Raw genomic sequence first — 17,019 nt, 5'->3', positions numbered from 1 at the left:
AAAGTTGATTGACAATAAAAGGGATCTCGATATAGAACCCTGAGGAACACTTTGGGGAAAAAAAGGTTAATCCTCATAACCATGCGTTCAGTGGAAAATGTCTTACATGCCGCTAAAGGCTTTACATTTAAATCAAGATAATGCATCTACCAAAGATTTCTTGTCGGACAGGCTGCATATGGATGTCTGAGGTCTATTTATAAAAAGCTGTAATAATCGCCATGTTAATTGTTCAGTATATATATTTAAATGCCCCAAATTATTGTGCAACGGTACACTGCATTTTGCCTGAGGTCTCCCTCCTGGTTTATTAATCAATATTTCCCCCAAACTTGCGTAAAATTTGGGGGGGGGGTACTTAAATGGGGATATGTCAAATTGCCCATGCCCCCACAATGGTTCCGTGTAATCAATTAAAAGGGAGCAAAGGAAAGTGAAAATGATACACTGCTATTCTCTAAACATCATGTCAAAATCTACCACAAAATTAGATTTTCATTTTATACGAGGTTTTTTTTTTGTCACTCGCCCTGGACATTTAAGAGATTTGCCATGCACGCTGTGCCCTCTTTTTTGGCTCATTTTGACATACTTCCCGCGCTTGGGATTCATCATTTTGTAAAAAAAAAAAAAAATTTGTTAATCCTTCCACGGCTTGTTCGGGGATCATGCTATATCTTCCGATGTACTCTATTAGGAAAAATTAGTTGTGGCGCAGTCATTATGAAAGACATGGGTCATGTGAATTTTGAAAAATAAAAGCAGTCTAAACCAGAAAAGGTGACAAATCCTAGCCCGACGGTGGTTTCTGATGGCTAAAATGCTAATTTGAGAGAAGTAGTCTCGGCCTTTATGCAAACAACATCTTAATCTTATATAAGGCTTGAATTTAAACTAAAAATCACCAGTTTCTCCTGCCGAATCTAATTTACGTTATTTGCAATACGCCTATTTCTTTTTAACAAGATATTGAGATATCAATTTTACGAAAGTCCAAAGATCAACAAGTGCTTTAGTCTGATGTTCACTGGATGTTATTAAGTAAATACTCCAAAGAATAGTAAATACTCGTTTGATACACACACACAAAAGGCAAGGACTATGCCACACTCCTCTTATCATGCTTATCATTAATGTGATCATGCATCGATGCGTTGTGCATGGAATATTCCTTTTCTCCTTTTTTTTTTTTTTTTGGGGGGGGGGGGGCATGCCCCCAAGCCCACCCCATTTGTCCGCCAGTGATAACGAAGCGGGCACAAAATCTGGCAATCCCATTTGGACCCATTATGATCGTGCATACACACAACAAAAACAGGATATACTCTATATGGCTTCCAGACGACAGGTGAGTTACTGACGGCTCATATGGAAACTTTCTGGATTTATATTGTTATTTTAGACGATTGAAATTTATAGTATAATAGCGAAAAATAAGGGGTCAAAAAAGATTTTGTTATATATTCTGAACTATAAGTTGCTGAAAACATTTCGAAAAATCCCTTTTTTGAAAGCCTATATTAATAGTATTCAAAATAGTTTTCATACACGTCTTATATACAAGTAAGGCATTTAAGACATATAACTTGTATAACTAATGACTGTTAGGTCGTGGAGTTCAGTCCACAGATAAAACAAATAAATGCATATTCATAGATATTGTCTTTAATATTCATAACAAATAAATTGATGGTGAAAAATTGTGAAAAATATGCATGGTTAGACTGAGTTCCGTATAGATGATCCGAAAATAATTGGTTGCTGGATTAGACCAAGTTCAAAGGGGAATGAGACTTTGGGAACAAGTGCTTGTGTGGAAACAGAAAAATAAAATGAAAAGATCTAAGAAAGTTTGAGAAAAATCTGAAAAATAATGAGAAAGTTATGAGCATTTGAATATTGCGATCACTAATGCTATGGAGATCCTCCTATTGGCAGTGCGACAAAGATTGTGTTAAGGTAACAAGTGAACAATTGCAACTAAAAATACCCCAAAATAATCATTTTTTTTTGCTCTTTTTTATGGTGATACAAACTTTGTAGCCATAATGTATTCTTTGAAAATCTGTATTACATGCCCTCCTATAGAAAAAATACAGGATCTACTGATAGATGTGATAAAAAGGGCAGTTTAAGTGAAATATATACAAAAGTAATGGCAAAGTTACTCACGTGTGACATCACACATCCTTGTCGCATTGGCAATGGGATGATACTTCACACCAATGATCTAGACTTCAAATTATCATAACTGTCTTATTATCTATTTAATTTTTCTCAAACTTTCGTTGATCCGTTTCTTTGATTTTTCTGTTATCGTACAAGCTATCTGGTTCCAATGGATTCATTTTCCTTTAACTACAAGTGTAAATTATTTATGTCAGCTACATGTAGACTTTAGCTTGTCCCCTTTTGATCCGTCTATGACATGTGAAAGGTGCTGTTTTATTCTCATTCGTTTTATATTTAATTTCATCAAGATGGAAGGTGAATCAGCTCACCTTGTTTCACCAACAAGGAGAGTGAACATGGCGAAGGTGACTGTATGCAGTTGCAGTTTGGAGGAAACTGTATCAGGCCTTATCCAGTACATCCAACATAACCTCTCCGATGTTGTGGAAAAGGTGAAATTCAGATCCCTCCCGTACAACATAAGCGACATTGACAAGTTCGTTTTTGGAGGAATCGATGTCCTTCTACTTTGCCACTCCATAGACAACAGACGATTCTCAATAACTGACGTCACAGATGCGTTGTATGACAGATTCCTGCCACGGGCTAAGAAATATTTGGGTATGTAAGTTTAAGAGCCCATTCTCTGTCAGTTCATACAACCTTATAATTCAGACACATACCTGCACTTAATTAAACCGTTTTGTAATTAGACGATCAAGAACTCGTATTAATCGCCAAAATATTTGCGCTCTCATACCCTCAAACCTCAGCCATTGATAAAAAAAAAGGGAGAACGAAATCAAAATTAATACTTCCTTTCTCTATTTTGCAGGAAAATGTAAGATAGGAGTCATCGCCCATGACTTTTCAGAAGATTATCTTAAAGATTATAAGATGTCTAATTTTCGCTCCAAACAGCCTACGACATTCAAGTGTGCATCGCTTGTTTTGACTGGAGGTCAGCTGTCACGTGATCAAGTGGAGCTAACCGAGAAACAGCTTGATGATGTTCGGCAGTTTTTCCTGGCATCACATCCAAGTCGTTTGGAAAGGTTTCAAGCAATGCTCCGCAGAACATGTCGGTGCCTGTCTAACCACGATGATGATGGTGATGAGAATAATGACGATGATGATATGTTATAGCCTAATCATTATAAAGTTTCGGGGGGCGTCGTGATCTAGTGTTTACGACTCTCGTCTTTGTAATCAGAGGGACGTGGTGCGATTCCCAACCATGGCGAGATTTTCTTCAGCAAGAAATTTACTCTAATCGTGCTGCATTCAACCCATGTGAGGTGAATTGGTACTCGGCAGGATTAATTCCTTGAATGTACACACTAAGAAATTTGGGTTCAATTTTGCACCACTAGGGCTTGTCCCTATAAGAGTACCCCTAGCGGTGCACACGTACACCCCGAATAGGGGTGTACAGTGTGTACCCCTATTTTGGGTGTCCATCTGCACCTTAGAGGGTGTACACGTCTACCCTTCAGGGTGCATAATGTACCCCACCCAACATAACAAAAAGATTGTCGAGACTTCCGGTCCATTCACTTTCTTTATCGATTTTTTTAGTTACCTTAGTTGGGACTCGAACTCGCCTTGTTCTATAGTCATGATAGTAGTCAAGATTCTTCCCGCTATGCCAGCGAGAAGCGCTGAGAGAGGATGAGGTGTCTAGCGATATGATCCGATTCTTATTTTGACTTGTGCTTATAGTTGTGGTTCAACTATAATAGCTCTATTTACTGTTTCTCCAAATGTATACGTAATTAATTGTGTTTTTGAAACAATCATCATCATCACATAAATATTAAATATTTAAAAAAATGATCCACTTAGGTAAAGTGAAATGTGTTAGTGCATTGTTATTTCGGGTAATCTTCGATCACAAATCAACTTAATCTATACCATATACATCTATCAGCAAGACTGGTAGGGTGCACGCAAATAGTACAGGGGTGTACAACAGTTTTGCGAGGTGTACGCACGTATCGTACACCCCATTTGAACAGGAATTTCTTAGTGTGTACCAAGCAACTTTAGCAGCCGGAGCTAAATCCGGGGGAATAAAGTGCGCCATTGAAAGTTTATTTCAATTTTACAATAATTGATGAATATTTACATGCTATTTGACAGAATGTCTCCTGTTTACTTTGATTTAATTATGCTTGATTTTATTTTCATACTGTATCAGTAATTTATATCTTTTAGCTATTACGCATTCTTACAATTACTTTGTTTCATACTATGACATGGGCGGAAATCTCTTCCCAAAGGTTAGTGGGGGGGGGGGGACATTTTGTCCAAAATATATTTGACAGTCAAAAAAGAAGAAAAAAAGGTATATTATCGATATATTGCGAAATTCGTGGATAGGATCCTACATGTGTTATTTCGACTTTAAATGTATTTTTTTCCATAATAAAAGACCAAAAATAGTGTGGGGACATTTGATATAGTGTCCCCCCCTTTCCAAATGGTAGGGGGACGCGTCCCCTCTGGGATTTCCGCCCATATGTTAATATCTGTCCTACATTGCAAAGTGCATAGAGCTTTCTATTATGCGCTTAATAAATCAATCTTTATTATTATTACTATTGGATATGCAACTAGATAATCGGCGCCTCATAAACGCTTTATTACTAATATCATTATTGTTATTTTTATTATCATTATTTCATTATTATTGTTATTAGTAGTATTAAGATGAAAACTGGTGTAGGATATATAACAGAGACAGCAAGGGGGTGTGGAGGCTACTAAAGGTCGTATTTTAATCTTCACAGTCCCATCTGAAATCAACAACCTAGTGAGTTTGGTAGAAATCCCATGTATATGATTTTAAGAAACTTAAGTAATATTCATTCTCAAATGTAGAATTTTATGTAAGATAAATAATCTAAAAATAATATATGGGACTGCAATGATCATACCCTTACCCACTTCCTCAATGCAAGCCCGAGATATTTTTAAGGCTACTCTATGTCGCATCTGCACCCGACCACAGCGACATAGTACTCTCGTTCTGTTGCTGTGTACCCGTGATGATGATGATGATTATGATGATGATGATCGTTGATAAATGAAATTATGTACGCTCATAAAACATGTAAAAGGTCTTGTTAAAATAGCCAATCGATTGGCGGTTGCGTAAACCTCCTACCCCCCTCTCTCTTTGTCGTTTCCTACATTATACCATGGAGCTATATAGCTCCATGCTTATACTCATCTACCCACCTATTCTTGAGAATGTTATCCCTATTTTCTTGCATGTAACCTTAAACTGATCACAACGGTTCTCTTCAATATTTCAATTAATTTTGTAAAAAGTGTGTAAAAATGACAGTATTTATTCATGTGGCTTTGTAGTTTTGAATTGGATTTATACACTCTAAAAACACTGAGTAAAACTTTACCCAATATTGGTTAGAAAGGGAACACGCATGTTTGCTGGGTATTTAAAAAAAAAAACCCATGTTGGGCTATTCCAACGCAACATTGAGTAAAATGTACAAAATAAATATTGGGTATCTTTTCACCTAACCAACATGCATGCTCCCGTTTTACCCAATATTGGGTAAATCTTTTTTAGAGTGTAATGTTTTTTGTTTGTTTTCGCTCTTGTTATCAAATTAACACTCTTCTTCCCCTTTCATCTTCTTATGCTCTCTGACTTCTCTCTCAATGTTCAAATTCTACATTCCATTTTTTTGGCCCTCTATCTTGCTCCGTCTCTCTCTTTTCTATTACTTTTTTTTCTGAACTATATATTGCAATTATATTTTCCAACCTTGATGCATTCCAATCATTATAATTCTGTGTATTGTATTTTTCTTTTGTGTGTATTTTATTTAGCTTTGTAATAGTATTGAATTTGAATTTTTTCACAAAACATTTCAGCAAGATCTGCTGGTCAAAAAGAATAAATAATACATTGCAAGTGGATTTCTTATCTTCATGCAATCATTTCAATAAATTAGATTCTGTGTAGAGTATGCATGTTTTTGAAATTTGCACTTGATATTTTAATTTCACTTCATTGTTAACGAATCCCACCAGAATTGTCTGCTGGTCAATATTTTCGTGTACATGCCAATATAATTTATAACTGACAAATAAACAATGTCGTTTAAAAAAAAATCCAAAGTTGAGTGATTGTCAGAGTTCTTTCATATGCAAAAGTACAATTCATAAGCATTCAAAATATACAATGTTATCATCCATTGATGGTTCCAATATATGAACACCATTGCTCTGAAAGAATATTGCAAATGATGAAGCGGATGACTCACTTTTATATCTTATCAATGTCTTTAAGCAAACGGGGTATTCATTTTGTTTTTTTTCCCCCAAATCAACATTGTTTAAAGAAGTGTTAAACTTAGAGATACAGAAATGTAGTTACAGCAAGCACTTCATGGAAAAGCATGTAAAATCAAGGTCAATGTCATCACATGATCTGGATCTGGTTAACATACATAAATCCAACTCTGGGAAAATCATGCAACCTAAAACTGAAAAGGGACCACACTAGAGATCACCAACATAGATAAGCACATGTGGGGCAGTGTATCACCTTTTCTTATAAAAAAAGACCCGACATTTGGGTGGAATTCCTGGCTTTTGTCTATTTCTCAGCAATGGCACATTTTGGTTTTTACTAGTACCATTTGGCACATATTTTTTGTTCCGATACAGATAAAGAGTTTGGTGGTTGTTCCATTTGATTATATGCAGCAATTTTAGATCGTTACCACAACTGGCATTTACGTTTAATTTATATGTTTTAGATTTGCTCAAGAGACTCCAGAGAGAATGCGTCATTGTCAACTTGTAATCTAAATATAGATATTATTTTCCTACAAATGTCATAAAATGTTTCATGATCTGAAATGGTTGATGTGTTTCACTTTCCAACTTTCAAGTCAAGATAAAAACAATGTGGATCACTGAAGGGTGCATTTTGCAGAAGAAACTCAAGATTGGGGGAAAGTTGCAATAGCTTTTATTCATTCCGTTGTTGTTCCAGTTTTTGGATTTTTTTTTTGGTCTGATACCTGCCAGCCGGGTCAACTTCTTGACAGGTTAAGTCTGGAAGGCTATCACACTAAGAAAAGTGTGCAATTATATGCACCCTACACACCTCTAAGAAACTTCTTAAAGGGTGCAATAAGCTACATTATACACCTTAAAGGTAGTGCATTCTTTCTGGAAATTTTGAATGCAAAAGATTGCACCTTATAAGGTGCACCTTATTTCCACTTTGGGTGTAAAATCGCACCGAGAATGTGTTCCAGTGTTGTATTAAGACTGCAAACTTAAACTCTTAGTGTATATCGAAAGTAATTCACGCCAAAATGCTTTTCTTTGTTACAAATACTCTGTCATTCAAGTCATTTTGTATACTTCTTGTTTACCCATCCTCCCTTCGGCCTTCTTGTCTCTATATATCCCATTTTCTTTGATATTTATAATAACTGAAGTTGTCCAGCCAATATTATTATATTATTTGTAGAATAAATACTGATGATGATTCCAAATGTGAGATTCAACCGGAACATGAATGACTGTATACAACATTGGGGGTAAAACACTATTCAAAAGGGAGACTTAAACCATGCGCATATATATAATATTTTTGTCTACATTTAGATATCCTTTCATCCTTGTTAAACAGATCAAACAACTTCAGATAAAAAATATTAAGTTCAAGGAGTATACGTACCAAACATGGTTACGTTTTGTAATGATGTTCTTGTCGAGATATTATCCAATCAAAGACATCAACAGTTGCAGCTATTCTTGATACACACAAAGAATGCAAATCAGATTTCAAAATATCCCCCGGAAGGGAGATGACCTATCTCAATGACAGGGTAAAATATTACCTTTTCTGTTAAATATATTTGGTAAGATATTATAGCTCCAAAAGTGTGGAATTGCAGTTCAACTTAAAGAGTTAACTTTTGTTGTTGTTTTTACTTATTTATCTTTATCTAGGAATAACGTTATCTGCCTCCATAATACAATTCGTGTGTTTGTGTGGGTGTGAGAGTGCGTGTGAAAAGTTAGCTTATGGTATACATTGACAATAATACATGTACACAACCTATGGCACTGAGCATAACGTTTAATCTTATATCGCATTGGCGTATACATCGGGAAGGGGGTTTGGGGCGCTGTACCCCTCCCCCCAAAAATCAATTAATGGAGCAATCAATCGATAAAAAATGAATTACAATGATATAAAAGTAAAGAAATGAAATTAGAAATTAAGGCCCGTCTGTCACAGTGTGCATCTCAAAATGTTTGGCCCATTATCAGTGGCGTACCTAGGATTTTCCACAGGGGGGGGGGGGGGCAAATTCGTCCGCCCAAACATTTGACAAGCAAAAAAAAAAAAAAAAGGGTCTTTAACCACAAATATAGGATTTTGTACCAGAAAAAAATTTACAAGCAAAAAAAAAAAGTCTTCAACCACAAATATAGGATTTCGTACCAGAAAAAAAATTGACAAGCAAAAAAAAAAAAAAAAGAAGGTCTTCAGGTTCATGTCAGGGGGGAGGGGGGGGGGCAGGGATACGTCCCTTGCATGGGTTGTGACTCGTCAGGGGGCAGACTGCCCCCCCCCCCCGTAGGTACGCTAGTGCCCATTATGCTACTGCTTTGTAAAACAAATTAATCAAAGTCATCTGTCAATTTTTAACATTGAAATATCCATAACATGCATAATGTGCTCCTTTGCTGTAGCCCATACTTTGTTACTTGTTTATTACTATATTAGTAAGTACATTGTGTCAACAATATAAAGTGCCATAAAATCCAAGGAAAAAACCTAATGATAACATGATATTTATTTACATTACAAAGATTATTACCAGCTAAGTAGGCACAAAGTCTGGCAATCCCATGTCACCCGAGGTGATCCGGCATGTACATAATAGCAACTCCGGTAATATCAATTTCACACACTTAACCCCACAAACCATGGCTTCAAGAAGACAGGTGAGTTTTATTTTCTTAATATCATTGAAACGTTTTGTTTAAATACATTTCTATTTTTTGTATTTTTTAGATAATACTGTACGGCTTGCATAGAGTTCAAATTGTATGATTAAAGATTCATAACTGATCTGCTGAGCAACATGGTGAGATAGTGTTATGTACGGTGAGCCGGGACGGCGAGTCGAGACTTGTCAGCTTGTTGCAAGAGCCTTGTGAAAATGAAAATCCATATGTTATTGTTCGAAATAGAAAAGTGAGAATTGAAATTCATTTTGCCAAAAATTATTGATCGTGGGCCCGGCAGCCACTGTGCAGCACCAGATCGACGAGGCTCTATCCTTTAAATGTTGAGCGCCAACTGAGGGTAGCAACAACTTCCATCTTTTTACGTCTTTTTGTGTGGTTCCCGACCTCCCGAATTACATAATTATTAATGCATGTTTGTGGTTATAACCTTTAATTATCTTATCCGTTAATGCCTGCTTGCCAGTATTGATTTATCAATGTTCTATAATATATATGTTTTGTTTCACTGCAATACCTTAGGCCTATATGTAATACGCTTTGTATTTTTCTAAGAAAAGGCGCTATAGAAATGTTACTATTATTAATATTATCATTATCATTAATATGTATATATATTTTGGTGAAAAATCAAGATCTTTGGGACCCGTTATCACAGAAAACAAGGATGAAACAGTTTTCGTCAATGAAATACATGGTCGGAAATGCCCACACCCAGTGGCGGCACCATACTTTTTAAACTAGGACGCAAGATGGGGCAAAAGAACATTTGGGGAGGGGGCAAAACTATTTTGCCTGTTTCACAAAATCGAACGCGAAGCGCGGATTAACATATTTAATATAGGCCCTACTGACTTGAAAACGGAAATGTTAAGGACTGTTTGCAGTGACTTTTGAAAATGATTTTTTTTTCGACCAAGTAAATAATGATAAGGTGAAGAGTGAGGCGAATTCTTTTAATATACTGAGATGATAAATGGACGTATATATTTAATTAAACAATTGATGCAAGCGTGTAGCGTGAGCTGAAAATTGTTGATACTAAGCACTTTGAACGAGCTGGATGCGTATCTCGCTAAAAAGATATAATGAAACCTCGAATCATTCGTGCATATTGACATCAACACTGGATTTTTAAGCCCCATGTTATCCTTTTAAACAGATCATTTATTTATCTCAATCAAAAGCCATTGCGAGCGCAAAGCGCGAGCAAAATTTAGAATTTGATTTAATGACCTGAAAGATTTATGTAAATGACTGATATTTTAGGGAGCTAACCATCACTAGATGGGGAAATTTTCACAATTTGATCAGTGAAAATGCTGTTATAACGCACTTTACAATTTGAGTAGGATGCTCATGACAGCATTTACTATACATTTTTTGTTAGTTTTGAAAATTGCGACCGGGGGGGGGGGGGGCGATGATCCTGACTGGAAGGGCAAATGCTCCCCCTTGCTCACCCACCTTGGTGCCGCCAACTTTCCTACCATGACTTTGTACTTACTCAACGGGGTGCAATAATATTCTTTTTAAAAAAGACAGGACAATTTGACTATTCAAGTTTCAAGTTTATTTACATTTGTAGCATATACATCAAATACATAATAAAATAAAAATCAAACATAATTACGAATCAACTACAGGTAAATGTTATTACAAAAGCTTGAATGGAAATGAGGGGAATCCGCTAAGAAGCATTGCTTGTCGAGCGTGGATCCCCTATCATAATTATTACATTAAAGAATAAATAATTGGGGAAAAATTATGGGAGGCCTTCAATAATTTGCATTTCGAACCCCTCGACGCTGAGTGTTATTCGTGTTAAGCATATTCGACCAAGTGTTGTCCCGATGAGGTTATTTGCTTACACCCATGACTCAAATACGTTTTATTTCATTTCACAATAGAAAATGAAGGGTGAAACAACTAGTCTTGTTCCACCAACAAGGAGAGTGAAGGTTACTGTATGCAGTTCTAGTTTGATGGAAGATGTATCGGGCCTTATCCAGTACATCCAACAAAAGTTACCCGATGTTGTGGAAAAGGTGGAATTTAGATCCCTCCCGTACAACATCAGCGACATTGACAAGTTCGATTTGAGAGGAATCGATGTCCTTCTACTCTGCCACTCCATAGACAACAGACGATTCTCAATAACTGACGTCACAGATGCGTTGTATGATAGATTCCTGCCAAGGGCTAAGAAATATTTTGGTATGGTATTTTAAGAGCCAGTTCCAAGCTACTTCAAACACGCATACGCACACACAACACACGCACCCATCACACACTGTCACATGGGCGGACTCCAAATAAAATTCAAGTAAAACTCAATGTGTACCAAATCACAATTTACAATTTATTTCAGTATACAAAACTCCAATATCAAAACATCTCTCTTCGAAGTTCAATATTGTCCAACGTATGAAGTTTAAAAGGGAAATAAAACTGTAACACCTCTAAATGATAAAGTATTCTGAAAAGTATTCTAATTCACAAGTTTACAATCAAAGGATCCTGCATTGATCCAAGCTATAACATTCAACTCTCGATCTGTCTCTAACTCCAATATAACTGAAGAGATCCTGCACCGATCTAATCACCAACTTCAACGTTCAATGTATTACATTTTCACCTGCAAAATTACCTCCAAAAATATCAATTAGACCTTTAACTTTGTTTCATTTTGTTTTCACAATAACGACTACCAAAAATTCCTATGAAAGGATCCTGCATTAATCCACCTTCATAGAATTCCATTCTCACCACTTTGTATCTCTTATCACAACATTTTTGTGATTACATTTCAAAATCCTTCTAACTCCTGAACTTGAGCTTTAAAAAATATGCACCTAAATTCTAGCTCAAAACTCTGTCAATCGACATCATATCTTACGCGGATTCAAATTCGAATAAACTCTTCTCACTATCAAACTGTTCATGTTCGGTCATCTTCATAATCAATGTCTATTTTCTGAAATGTCAATTTGCAAGACTTCCTGGTATTTAGAAAGCTTTCTAGTTTCAAATTTAACGAAACGTCTCCTGCTTTCTCTCTCACTGCTTTTTACAACTTATCTGTCAGGTGACATGTTGACCGAAAACCTTCAGAGTCAGCACTTTATAATGTTCAGCTTAAAACAATTCACCAGTCTTCAAAGCGACCCGGTCTTGGGAAATGTCCCGATCCTGGAAATTATCCGGTCTTGGAATATATCCCGATCTTAGAACCATCTAAAATTAAAGACAAAACCAAGAATCTCTCTACGATATATCCTAACAGTAACATCAACTGGAGGTTATTTTCATGTCATACTATAATTAATAAAAACTTGTTTGAACATTTACTCTGAGGGTCAAATCACATTCAAGAATATTATTTTATAAAGTATGAATTCACTGTCACATAAACTTGTAGAATGACATCCTATCCTTCCTCACAAGTGTTCAACTGTTTCATAAGGTTTATAAAGATTTACATCTACATTTCAAATCATCTCTGAAGTCTTTCAATCTTTTTTTTTTTTTTTTTTTTAATAAAAGAATTAAGAAGAAATCACAGATTAACTTACCGATGGCTTCTTCAATACAGGCATACAATAACAGCATAAATTCAGCTAAATATGACCTCATACAGGTATCTAAAAGTTCCAGCCAATATCAAACAAGAAAGGCTGCTTTTCTGTTTAAAGTTGAAATTAAAAAATTATCAAGATGGCAGCTAAAATGGCGACTGCCCCAAAATTGCATAGGTGTGTGTTACACAAAGTCTCCAAGATGCAATGCCAGAAAACTAGTGGAAAGCTAATGGGGTCTCCTCCCAATTTTACAATTCCCCCAAAGGTATCTTAAGCAGCTGTTAAAAAGAAAAGGCTCACTGAGCTCACTAAAAGGGACCTATACAAGTCTACCACCCTGGACACAACACACAATAGATTTGCAAATTATCTCAATTCAATTCTAGCAAAAAGAATCTCACACACACTTCTCTCATCTCCTACTCACTCTTGCATAAGATCTACTCCTTGTCTCTTAGCAACCTGGCTTAGGAGTGAAACTTAGATAAAAATAAGCAAGCTTTGCTGAGGAAAATAAATAACATAAAATAAATGCATTTTCAATGTGACACACACACATATTCTTGTTTTATGTCAATAAGGGGACCCTTTTATCCTTTACCGCCAAAGTGGGGACGTGTGTGTAGGATGCTTAACATTCGAATTCGAATTAAAATCAAATCGTTGTCATTAGCTGATTGAAATGAGATGAGGAATTTTTCGGTATGGTTATCTGAACCGAGCACACTCTCAGTTGTAGGACGTCCCCGGTTGATGGGTATTATGTAAGAAAGCGTCCCCAGAAGTCGGTTCTTCCAAAACCACATTCACATATTACGTACGAAATTATTTTGTGGCATGTGGCATTCCCCGATAAAATAACGATCAAGAAAGTAAGATATTTATATTTTCTCGCATGATTTTGTGTTGCGATTTTCTGGAGTATGGTATTTTGAAAGCAGAAAGATTTGTTACAACTGACAGAAACATTCATTCCGTTAGAAAGATAAGGTTCATGATAAACATTAGAGGTTGTTCACACGGGGGGGGGGGGGGGGGGGGGTCACTCTCCACACGGCCTGCTACGCACCCGCGTCCAGAAAAGCGTCGAAAAGGGTCCCACTTCAGGCACTCGGGCGGTGTCGACGTCTTTGGCAAAAAGGGTTGCATTTCAGCACCATACGCTGGTAAATCGCCTATTAGGGTAGCCTTTTCTTTCTCTCTTCACGCCATTTAGGGATGCAAACTTGAGGAGACCCGGGAGCAGACCTAAGTCATAAACACAATGAAGGGCGATTTTAAGGGATACAAAATAATCTTCGCACACGCCGAGGCGGCCAGCGCAGCACTTGATTTACCACCCGTACAGTCCTATTAGTCTCTTACACCCGGCTCTATACTAGGCAGCACTGCACGCCCACAGGTATAACATCGATTTTGATGTTTACGCCACTTAGGGTATCAAATTAGGGGAGTTCCCTGTTCACGCCATTTAGGGTGGCTTTTCTCATGGGTTACGCCATTTAGGATGGGTAGCAGTCCATGTGGAGAGTGACCCCCCACCCGGGGTTGTTCATCAGTATCATTAAATGGAATGGTGATGACTTAATCAAAACCATAAAAAGTGACACGACTTATACTTCGTCTTTTGTGCAGGAAAAGGTAAGGTAGGAGTCATCGTCCATGACTTTTCAGAAAATCACCTTTCAGAGGACAATATTCCTTCTAAAATGTCTACTTTTCGCCACACCCAGCCTACAACGTTCCAGTGTGCATCGCTTGTTCTGATTGGAGGTCAGCTGTCACATGATCTAGTCGAATTGACCAATGAACAGCGCTCTGATCTGCGACAGTTCTGCTCGGCAACACCTCAGATTTGGTCGGAAAGAATTCAAGTGATGCTTTACAGACTTGTGTGCTTTATTACATGTGGATATCTGAACTGAGAATTAAAAAAAGATATATAATTTTTATAGGGAGAGATAGAAACCGAGATATCGCCGAAAAAACATTCTTTTCAACTCATTTCATTTTATTTAGTACTTTTTTTTTCGTCAGTTTAGACAAACTTTGCCTTTTTTTCGGCAAGCTCCTTCATTTTACGTTTATACTCAAATCAATTAGGCCATTTTTAATATACATGTATTAAGTTTCCGATAGTCATGCTACTATGCCCGTTTCTCATGACATATTTGACTTCATCGTGCTATGTTATAATTTGGTAAATCTGAAACGGGCATTAATTAGATCAAATCGAAGAAGGGTTCATCCCGTTCATCAACTTCATGTTTGGCGAAAGACCCCCAAAGCTGATCATACTCCGTCTCAATCGAATGAAATATGACCTTATAGAAAGCAAAAGTGGCTCTATACGTGTACATGTAGATAGTTGTAGTAATGTGTTCATATCTAAAGACGATAATGATGATGCTGATGATAATAATAGCACTAATAATAATGATAATAATAATAACCAGCATTTAGTACGCTTTCCATAGTAAAACTATGTCACAGTGTTTACAAACACATCAGACTACATAATGACCATTTAAATGCATGTACGAAGTAGATAGAAAGAAAGAGGTAAGTTTTCAGAGATTTCTTAGATTGATCTGTCATGTCTGTAGTGTACTTTGATGAAGGGAGGGGGATGTTGTTCAATTCTTTAGGAATGCTAGACTAAATAAAATGATGACAATTATAGGTCTTCTAGTAGGGGCTGCAAAAGAGGAGTGCTAGGACGAACTTTGAAATTTCCCTTCCTACCAGTGGCGTACGAATGGGGGGGGGGGGGGGGGGCTTGGAAGGGCGCTTGCCCCCCCCCAAAAAAAAAAAAAGAAATCAGTAAACCAGATAACAAAGGCTGCAATAAATGCAGGGAATATTCCATTTAATAATATTTATAATATAATATAATCATGCAATAGTTTTGGTAAATCTAAAGATGTTTGGTGCAATTTTATGCTGTTCTTTAAAAACTGTACTTTATGTTTGCACTTTTCTTTTCATCTCTTCTATTTATTTCCCTTCTCGTAGCCCTTTCTTTTGGTATTTGTTGTTTAGTTGTACTCTTACAGGCGTATCCCGACACAAGCACATGGTGCTATTTTTACGCCTCCTTCCATGTAAATAAATTACATACATTGTTACATTACTGTTGATTTGTTCATTTTATATGAATTGGGATCTAACTTGCGTAATGTCAATCGGGAGAAAATAAACATTTCACTAAAATTGAAATTTAAACGTGTTAGAGAGGGTCACAGATGCACCCTTAGAATTACACTCATGTACCTTCAAGAATTAGTTGTACAAAGATACACTACTCTCTAAAGTAGTATAGCATCCCGTTCAATATTTCGCAGTTACACAAATGAAACTGACTCCAAACCGACCGATGATATGACATTGGAAATATCGTAATAGATTTGATCGATGTGGAGTCAATTTTCGCCGATGTTACTGTGGCAAAATGCTTTAGTTCCACCAACGAAACCGACCGATGCCTTTGCAAAGTAATAGTTTTGATCGGTCTTGGGTTAGTTTCGCCGTCTGCGACATTGTTGCCCCATTTGGTAAGGGTGAATCCATAATGAAAGATGTCACATAGTAGGTGGAGTTAATATTTCGAAATGTGCAATCCCCCAATAAAAGGCGCGGAAAGGGTATGAAAGGTACGGAAAACAAAAAAGGTGTGTATGGTTTTTATTAGACTAAGTGTAAATTTGGCCGAAATGAATGAAAATAAAACCAATATTAGACCAACTGGTTATGAGACGAAATGGTCATGGACGGACTGGGGATAAGACGAAGTGATGATTTAACCATAGGCCAAATGGTTGTTAGACGAAATGTTGATGGACGGAATGGCCTTAGACTAAATGTAGGTAGACCATGTGGTGAGTGCACGAGTTGGCAATGGAGGAATTGGCGATTTCTTTTCTGGTGTCGATTCATTGTAGAGTCCGATCTACTCTCAAACTGTAGTCAGTGGCGTACCTAGGATTTTTCACAGGGGGGGGGGGGGCAAAACCGTCCGCCAAAAAATTTGACAAGCAAAAAAAAAAAAGGTCTTCAATCACAAATGAAGGATTTGACAAGGAAAAAAAAAAAAGAGCTTCAAGCTCGTCAGGGGGGCAATAAAGGTCTTCAAGCTCGTCAGGGGGGCAAAAAAGGTCTTCAGGCAATCACATAAAACATTGTAAGAAAATTCTTACTATTCTTATGAAAAATTCAAAGTATACACCTATAA

The 17,019-nt window shown here is 36.8% G+C and overlaps 2 protein-coding genes across 2 annotated transcripts; both read left to right on the top strand.

Moving 5' to 3' along the window:
• Positions 1-1,282: 1,282 nt before the first annotated feature.
• LOC129281463 (uncharacterized) lies at positions 1,283-6,309 on the top strand. Its single transcript, XM_054917397.2, has 3 exons — positions 1,283-1,348; positions 2,481-2,793; positions 3,008-6,309. Exons 1-3 carry the CDS (start codon positions 1,331-1,333, stop codon positions 3,316-3,318), a joined length of 642 nt encoding a protein of 213 aa, XP_054773372.2. The 5' UTR covers positions 1,283-1,330; the 3' UTR covers positions 3,319-6,309.
• A 2,783-nt stretch (positions 6,310-9,092) lies between these two features.
• On the top strand, positions 9,093-15,915 carry LOC129281464 (uncharacterized). Its single transcript, XM_054917398.2, has 3 exons — positions 9,093-9,183; positions 11,118-11,424; positions 14,424-15,915. The coding sequence occupies exons 1-3, from the start codon at positions 9,166-9,168 to the stop codon at positions 14,711-14,713; spliced, it is 615 nt and encodes a 204-aa protein (XP_054773373.2). The 5' UTR covers positions 9,093-9,165; the 3' UTR covers positions 14,714-15,915.
• Positions 15,916-17,019: the final 1,104 nt, after the last annotated feature.

The sequence above is a fragment of the Lytechinus pictus genome, chromosome 18, assembly GCF_037042905.1.
Source record: "Lytechinus pictus isolate F3 Inbred chromosome 18, Lp3.0, whole genome shotgun sequence".
NCBI classification, from domain to species: Eukaryota; Metazoa; Echinodermata; class Echinoidea; order Temnopleuroida; family Toxopneustidae; genus Lytechinus; species Lytechinus pictus.
The sequence above is the reverse complement of the archived record's forward strand: the minus strand, read 5'-3'. Positions and strand labels throughout refer to the sequence as shown.

Bases quoted from the DNA above. Each gene is read 5' to 3' on its own strand.
- LOC129281463 (XM_054917397.2), top strand. The intron at 2,794-3,007 runs GTATGTAAGTTT...TCTATTTTGCAG, and splicing joins ACGGGCTAAGAAATATTTGG to GAAAATGTAAGATAGGAGTC.
- LOC129281464 (XM_054917398.2), top strand. The intron at 11,425-14,423 runs GTATGGTATTTT...TCTTTTGTGCAG, and splicing joins AAGGGCTAAGAAATATTTTG to GAAAAGGTAAGGTAGGAGTC.